At 43.9% G+C, this 8691-nt stretch overlaps 2 protein-coding genes across 2 annotated transcripts; both read left to right on the top strand.

Annotated features, from left to right (window-relative positions):
• The first annotated feature begins 1848 nt into the window (after positions 1–1848).
• LOC147966692 (uncharacterized) lies at positions 1849–4236 on the top strand. Its single transcript, XM_087530922.1, has 6 exons — positions 1849–2194; positions 2290–2445; positions 2653–2727; positions 2802–2891; positions 2982–3905; positions 4001–4236. The coding sequence occupies exons 1-6, from the start codon at positions 1849–1851 to the stop codon at positions 4234–4236; spliced, it is 1827 nt and encodes a 608-aa protein (XP_087387048.1).
• Positions 4237–5816: 1580 nt separating this feature from the next.
• On the top strand, positions 5817–7277 carry LOC147966691 (uncharacterized). Its single transcript, XM_087530921.1, has one exon. It carries the CDS (start codon positions 5817–5819, stop codon positions 7275–7277), a length of 1461 nt encoding a protein of 486 aa, XP_087387047.1.
• Positions 7278–8691: the final 1414 nt, after the last annotated feature.

The following is an 8691-nucleotide window of genomic DNA, read 5'->3' as shown; positions in this document are numbered from 1 at the left end:
GATGTTTCCCGAAATGTTTGGGTACGAGAACACTTTATTTGGGCCAAAGGGGAAAGCCCACAAGGTTTTTGGAAAGCGCAAAAGGAAGTGTTGCGGAGTCCAGGGGCCAGACGCCAGGGTCCCTGGCGTTTGGGTCCAGACGCCGGGATCCCTGGCGTCTGGCCCTGGAGTCCGAGAAGGACTCTTGCCTATTGGGTAAAACCGACTTTGTGAAGGCTTTAACTCCAAGTTTCGACCCCAGGGCTCAAGATATAAATAGAGGGGCAGGGCTAGCACAAAAGAGAGATCAAGAAACACAAGTTGATCCACGTGATCTATTCCTTAGCCGTGTGCGGTGCCCCCAGCCACCATAGTCCTCGATAATACTGTAGCGGAGTTTAGGCGAAGCCCTGCTGCTGTAGTACATCAAGATCGTCACCACGCCGTCGTGCTGACGGAACTCTTCCCCGACACTTTGTTGGATCGGAGTCCGGGGATCGTCATCGAGTTGTACGTGTGCTCGAACTCGGAGGTGCCGTAGTTTCGGTGCTTGATCGGTTGGATCGTGAAGACGTACGACTACTTCCTTTACGTTGTGTCAACGCTTCCGCAGTCGATCTGCGTGGGTACGTAGACAACACTCTCCCCTCTCGTTGCTATGCATCACATGATCTTGCGTGTGCGTAGGAATTTTTTTGAAATTACTACGAAACCCAACAGGTAGTTTCTCTGAAGTTCTACTTATTTAATTCATTATTTTGGTGTCCAGATCCAATAGCCTTGCTGTTAATTAAAGCTTTGTTTATATCTTCTTCTAATAAATCAATTTACAGTGCAAATATATGTATTGCTCGACTTTCAGTCCTGCACTTTATCTATGTTGCTTGCTCCGAACTCTGTAGTCGCACATTGCACATGCTGTTCCAGCGTCTGGTTATTGCATTTGCTTCTTCACCTCTTTCTATACTTTGTTGATTCTTCTTAACATTTGTGTTTTCCCTATAAGATGACGTAGAGTAATTCAGACAAAGTTCCACAAATGACTACGCATCGTTCGCCATTTACAGACATAACGAACTCGTCTACCATTGAGAATGAAAGTGTCACTACTAATAGTCAACAAGCAAAAAAGAATACATAGTATGCCCGACTGTCTAATGAGAAGAGAGCAGCATTCCTCGAAAAATGTCGTATGTCCCGACAAGAAAAGAAGGCCCAGACTCTGAATATTGTTAGTGGTCAACTAGCACCTGAGGCACATGCTTCGTTAGGATCCAAGGAATGTACCCCTTTGAGCAACATAACCAACACACACACAAATGGTATGTTCATACTTTGCATATCATAATTATTGAATGACCATCTACTCATTTTGCTTGTACGTCTGACTCGTGCGTTATGTCAGATGCAAGATGTACAGGGGACTCCATGACTACTGTTCGACATTTTGAAGATGCAAATGTTGGGCGAAAAAGGAGTGCCCATAATTGGTATGCTCGACTAACAGACGAACAAAGAGCAGAACACTTACATAAGCTGCGGTTGGCTCGCCTGCAGAAAAAGCTGTAGTTGACAGTGTTATTGTCGAATTACCTCACATCTCGTACTCTCGATCTTCACCTGGTAATACCACCTTCAAATACCACTGTATTAATGACACATCTTCATCAGGGTTTATGAGTTTGTCTGCTCTTCTTCAAAACAGGTTCAGCCATTACGGTACAAATCTCCGAGGGTACTTGTCTTCCCGTGGCACGACACAAAGCGACAACTGCAATCGGCGCTGCGAGTGTCAAACAACGCCAACCATCTGCCGAGGAAGCGTCACCTGGTCAGAGCGCCAACATTTGTTTTCAGTTCATACTTGCAATGTCACATGAATTGTGGACTGAAGCTGGAATGCTTATCATCCCACAAGTTTCTACATCAACTATAGGTATCACACATTATGGATTGGCACATTCCAGTATCACCCGTCTGGGACACACGCTGGTTGGAGAGCCAAAGACAAAGGAGGACGATTCTGATGATTGGTTGCACAGGAATCCAACTTACGTACGGGGAGCGAGGTCGGCTGAACACAATAGTAACGTCTTACGGACTGGATCAATGTCGGCTGAACACAATAGTAACGTCTTACAGGCAGGAGGAGAGCACGGACAACATGACTTTGTGCCCACGAGTTTTATCTTCTGTCCGTCCATTGAACCACAATGTATGCTGAAACTTACCAGCAATTATTCATTCTGTTATATTACAGCACAATGTCCTTTCGACATGACATGGAGACTTCTACCTTACGTTATATAGATTCAGCTGCCCGCTACGAGAAGGAGCGCATTCGTAAGAGAACGAAATACTCGGAAATGAGCACGGACCAGAGAGATGCCTTATTATATCGGGTTCGCGAGTACAAGAAAAGAAAGTGGACGACTTGTGCCTCATCCGACCAGTACGACCATGCTGGTAAGACATCTGGATCCGTATGCCAGTCACCATGCACGCCTGCCATACAAAACAACCATCTATGTATTTAACCGTCTGATTGAATTGCATAGTATGGTTTGATGGGGATCTTAAACGCATAAGCCGCTTGATATTCACACTGAGAATGCTATTATGCATTTGACAACTTTGTCTACTCTCTTGGGTTGGTTTTCCTATGTCTTCCAGGAGTCAGCAACATTGACGAGGACTCTGATGTAGCTGGAATTTTCGAGCCAATGAGACCGGATGCTCAAATTGAAGGTGTGTTGTCTTCCCTCCCATAATGGTACCCACATTTATTATATTTAGCTAATTCAATCATTGTGTTCCCATAGAAAACATGGGCACCTCCCAGGAGGGAGAGACTGTGTATGATGATGATGATGATGATGAGGAGGAGGAGAGTAGCCGCTTCAGCGCACAAGGTTACTTATACCATGAGATTATAATTCATCACTGTTGTGAGTCACTATTCTTTGCGACCCCAGATTTAATTCTTGCTCGTGACTTTCCAGGTAATGACTTCGAATCGTACAGAGTGACAACTGATGGTTCGTATGCTTTTGAGACTCATGATCCTTACGACTACGTCTACCACAATATACCCACCAAGCATCATGTTTTGAAGCGAGTAAAAGAGTGTATCCATTGTGGAGCAATTAGGTTCCAGTACGAAGGTCCAGCCTTCTGTTGCAGAAAAGGTAAGGTCAAGGTATTTATCCCAGAGGTTCCTCAAGAGCTGCAACGATTATTTTCAAGTCAGGTAGATGAGGATGCAAAGTACTTTAGGCAGCACATTCTATATTTCAACTCCCACTTCTCCTTCACAAGCCTTGGAGTTACCCTGGACAAACGGGTCAACACCGCGGCAAGAACTGGTGTATACACCTTCCGTGCTCATGGTCAGTTGTACCACCATCTAGACCATCTTGTACCAGGTGATCACAGACCCAGGCATTTGCAGCTATACATTTATGATACAGATGAAGCCTTAGAACATAGGGTGAAGCGCTCTCCAGATCTAGATATCAACCTCATACGGAAGATTCTGCGTATACTGGAGAACAACCCATATGTCGAGACTTTTAAGAGCCTTGGTTCAGTTCCAGACCTAGCAAAATATAAAATTACACTAAACACAAATATAAAACTGGACCAACGGAGGTACAATGCCCCTAGAGCTTCACAGGTGGCTGCAATGTGGGTTGAAGGTACTGACCCTCAACACACTTTTGAGAGAAGTGTTATTGTGCATGCAAAAGGGGACCATCCTTTGTACATCAGAGCCTACTATGGATGCTATGATCCTCTAGCATACCCATTATTTAACCCAGCTGGGGAGACAGGATGGAACCGTTGCCTGCCATATGAGGGACCAACACCGGCTCAGGCAAGCAATGACGATGACGACGACAACCAAGACGATGAACGAGAAGCAGGTAATGGTACCGTAACAATTGGTGACCCATCCATGAATTCCTCTAATCTTTAGTAGTAGCATTATTCATAATTCTTTGCCGCAACCATCTTGTAGATGACAACGAAGAACAAGATGATGATGAAGCCACTGAGTCTAAAAAATATGTTAGTGCGAGGGAGTATTACTGTTTCAAGTTGCAGATCATGGAAGGAATTTTTAACATCCTATTGTTTGGGGGGCGTCTTCTCCAACAGTGGCTTGTTGACATGTACATCAAAATGGAGACTATGAGGCCTGATTTCTACTCGAAGCCTCAGAATCAAAAACTCATACGTGCTGAGCTATACTAGGTAACAAAAATCTCCCCAGTCTCATCAACATACTATGACAACTTGACACACACCGGTATGTTAGTGAACAACTATAATTAAATGTGAACCAAATATGAGCCTAATGTATAGTCTTGTTGGTTATCGGCATGCTTGTATTCTAAAAGCAAGAACCAATTATGAGCCTTATTCATTTGTTTCATAGGGTGTTGTTGACACCATTGCTTCTAGAGAGACGCGTGCTGCTCAGATTGGAAAAAGAATCGTGCTCCCTCAGACTTTTCCGGGAGGTGATCGAGACATGCAGCGAAGATTCCTTGATGCGATAGCCGTTGTTCAGAGATACGGGAAGCCTGATTACTTAATTACTATGACTTGCAACCCTTACTGGGAGGAGATAACTTCCAAACTTGCACCCGGACAAACACCACAAGACCGTCCTGACCTGGTGGCCAGAGTATGCAGGGCTAAGATGCGGAGTCTGAAAGATCTTATGATAAAAAAGAAGTACTTTGGTCGGGTTGCGGTGTATGCTCATGTTACCGAGTTCCAAAAAGGGGTCTACCGCATGAGCACTTCCTGCTGATCATGGCCTCAGATAGTAAGCTGACAAATCCAAACGCCTATGATAGGGTAATCTCGGCAGAGATCCCTAGCCGTGACAAGTACCCTGTGTTGCATGTACTGGTTATCAAGCATATACTCCACGGCCCATGTGGTACTCTCCAGAAGAATTGTCCTTGCATGATAGATGGAAATTGTCGTTTTCGTTACCCTCGACAGTTTTGCCCTGCAACACAACAAGGAAAGGACTCATACCCTATATATAGGAGACGAGATGATGGCCGCCGAGTTAAAGTTAGGAATGCAGTGTTGGACAACAGATGGGTTGTCCCGTACAACCCCGGACTGCTTATGAGATATAATTGTCACATTAATGTTGAAGCTTGCTCGAGCATAAAATCAGTCAAATATTTGTACAAGTACATATACAAGGGGCATGATCGTGCTTCCTTCTCAGTTGACCCGGTGGCAAATGATGGTGTTGTGATAAATGAGATTCGGCAATACAGGGATGCAAGGTTTGTAACACCCCCAGAGTCTATGTACAGGGTATGTGCTCTCCGTATGTTTGGTGTCTCTCCTGCTGTGTTGCAACTACAGTTGCATTTGCCCAACATGCATACTGTTGCATTCAATGGTACTGATAACCTAGAGGATGTTATGAACCGACCGTCCTCTTCCCAAACCATGCTCACATAATACTTTAGGATGAATGAGGTGGACCCTTATGCACGAAACTCTTGTATAAAGAGTTCCCAGAATTCTTTCGATGGATTAAGGGTAAGAAAAAGTGGCAGAAAAGAAGCCAAAGGGGGCGCGGGCAAGTTGGAAGGATTGTTTATGCACATGCTGCTGATGGTGAAAGGTACTTTCTGAGAGTGCTTCTGAATCATAGAAGTGGTGCCACTTCATATGAGGATTTGAGAACTGTAAATGGAAGGCTTTGCTCGACTTTCAGGGAAGCGTGTGAGCTCATGGGCCTAATAGAGACTGACAAATCTCTTGACGACTGCTTGACCGAGTCTGCTACTTTCCAGATGCCATGTGCTCTAAGAAGGCTTTTTGCAATTATTCTTGTATTCTGTGAGGCGACCAACATCCGTGCATTGTGGGAGAAGCACCTGGAGTCAATGTCTGAGGATTACCGTCGTACCCAGTCCAACCAGGCTGCGCTGGAACAGATGGTCCTTAGAGACATCTGGGATTTGGTGCATTCGATGGGCACAGATATTAAAAGCTATGGCCTCTCGGAGCTGGTTGAGACCGGTGATGGTTCCGGCGACCTCCTAAGGGAGGTTCGAGAGGAGTTGTCGGTCGGTGTGGATCAAGAGCATTTAGATCTGTATACATCCTTGAACATTGAGCAGAGGGCTGGGTTTGAGGAAATCTTGGATCACGTAGTGAACAATAGGAAACAGGTTTTCTTTGTTGATGGTCCTGGTGGCATGGGTAAGACTTATCTCTACAAGGCGCTTCTTGCTAAAGTGCGTTCATTGGGTAAAATAGCTATTGCAACCACGACATCTGGAATAGCCGCATCAATCATGCCCGGTGGACGTACCACCTACTCCAGGTTCAAAATTCCGGTTAAGCTCATGGATAATAGCATCTGCAGCTTCACCAAGCAGAGTGGTACTGCGGAGTTGCTTCGGAGAGCACCTCTCATAATTTGGGATGAGGTTGCCATGACGAAGCGTCAAGCAGTTGAGGCACTTGATAGGTCACTACAGGATATCATGGGATGTGTTATGCCATTTGGGGGGAAGGTTGTGGTGTTTGGAGGGGATTTTAGGCAGGTCCTTCCCGTGGTCCCGCGTGGGACAAGAGCACAAATCACTGACGCCACGCTGCAAAGATCATATCTATGGGAGAGAATTAGACAAATACGCCTCACGCGTAATATGAGAGCACAAACTGACCCATGGTTCTCCAAATACCTCTTGAGAATTGGCAATGGAACAGAGGAGACGATCGGTGATGATTATGTGCGTCTGCCTGATGACATTGTGATAGGTTACACACCTGGTGACGCACCAGTCATGAAGCTTATTGAACACGTGTTCCCATCTCTTCATGAGAACGCATCATCCGGTGCCTACATGAGCACACGTGCTATTCTTTCTACCAAGAATGAGCACGTGGACAACCTAAATGCAAAGATGATTGACAGATTTACCGACCAAGAAAAGGTATACTATAGCTTTGATTCTGTCGATGATGATACACGCAATAACTACCCAATTGACTATATGAACAACCTCACTCCAAATGGCTTGCCTCCCCATATTTTGAAAGTTAAAGTTAATTGTCCTGTCATTCTGCTCCGGAATCTCGATCCTAATAATGGACTTTGCAATGGAACGAGATTGATGATTAGAGCTTTCCAAAATAACGCAATCGACGCGGAGATTGTTGGTGGACAACATGCTGGAAAGAGAGTGTTCATCCCTAGGATCCCGATGGCACCCTCAGAGGATATTTCACTTCTTTCAAGTTGAAGAGGAAGCAATTCCCTATTCATCTGAGTTTTGCAATGACCATAAACAAAGCCCAGGGGCAAACCATCCCAACTGTTGGCATTTACCTTCCGGAGCCTATATTCTCCCACGGTCAGCTTTATGTTGCACTGTCAAGGGGTGTTTCAAGGCAGACAACTCGGGTTCTAGCAAAGCCAAATAAAGAAATAGATCAAATTGGTAAAAGCACCAAAAAGATTGTGTATAGAGATGTCTTGGAGGGATGAAGCAGGTTTGTCATCCATAAATATTGTTGTGGATTTCTACTATTGGGCGTGTATTTATAATGTTTCTTAGAACTAACATCATATGTTTCTAAATGCAGATTTTCGTCAGTACACATCCTGTTGGCAGGATACAGAAGCCATCTTCTGTAAGTTGCATTGCGAAACATTTTATCGTTCAAAGTTAGCTCTTAACTATTTGTTGGTGTACCTAGCAGTCTCATTTATTCATGGATGAAAACCTTTGTTGTGATCACACATGCTCCATCCTACATGATTATCATTCCTCAATTAATCATTAACTATCCTGTTATGACGAACGCTTGTCTTAGTAACACTTATTATTTGCTCTAGCAGCATTGCCAGGTTGTTTTTTTATATGCAAATTTGTACTTTCGCTCTTGTCAGTCCAACATTTTTTAAATCTACCTCTACATACATATTTAAAAGGTTCATCTTATCTTATGTCCAGTTTGCACTATACAGAGCAGTTGCACACATGACTCCTTGGGGAAGTTTAGAATTTTTGAATTCATATTGCTGGAGTGTAGATGGAAGTTTCAGTGTGATATGGTGCTTCTAATTACTGTATTGGACTGACAAGACCTGATGGTCTGTGTTGCGACTAATGAAGATGTACATCATGTGGTGGGGAGATGCACACGAGTTCAAGCATTGTGTATGACTATTATAATTTCTCGGCACTACAAGATCTGCAGCATTTTACCTATTCTGGTCCTCATTGGCTTCTTTGTGATGACATTATTTTTTAGAAAGCCCAGGCTTCTATTGATTCCTCTGTTCAGTTCTTTTTTATAGGAGAAGGTTAATTTTTCAGATTTGTCCCTGCTTGCGTGCAGGGGACTTTGTTTTCTTATTTAAGAATTATGGTTAATATTTAATTTCATTGGCAGAGAAACTTTGTTATATAAATGTACATGTATCGATGTAGTAAGTATTGGAATATTGCTCTTTTCCTCTGTCAGAAGTGAATAACCCCAAAGAAACAAGATTACCCCCAGCACGACATTTGTATCTACATATTTTACATATATATTGTTCGAGCATGATTTTGAGGCTCTGGCTAGTATCCTGCTTGCCAATTTTGGTACATTATTGCCAATTTCTCCAAGCCGGACCTGATACACTACTAGGAAAAGGGCTATAGATAG

Source organism: Triticum urartu, chromosome 6A (genome assembly GCF_056163025.1).
Source record: "Triticum urartu cultivar PI428250 chromosome 6A, HENAU_Tu73, whole genome shotgun sequence".
Taxonomy (NCBI): Eukaryota; Viridiplantae; Streptophyta; class Magnoliopsida; order Poales; family Poaceae; genus Triticum; species Triticum urartu.
Note: the sequence above shows the minus strand (reverse complement) of the source record. Positions and strands in the feature narration are given on the sequence as shown.

Bases quoted from the DNA above. Each gene is read 5' to 3' on its own strand.
- LOC147966691 (XM_087530921.1), top strand. From the start codon at position 5,817: ATGCCATGTGCTCTAAGAAGGCTTTTTGCAATTATTCTTGTATTCTGT.
- LOC147966692 (XM_087530922.1), top strand. From the start codon at position 1,849: ATGTCACATGAATTGTGGACTGAAGCTGGAATGCTTATCATCCCACAA. The intron at 2,195-2,289 runs GTATGCTGAAAC...TACGTTATATAG, and splicing joins TCCGTCCATTGAACCACAAT to ATTCAGCTGCCCGCTACGAG. The intron at 3,906-4,000 runs GTAATGGTACCG...ACCATCTTGTAG, and splicing joins AGACGATGAACGAGAAGCAG to ATGACAACGAAGAACAAGAT.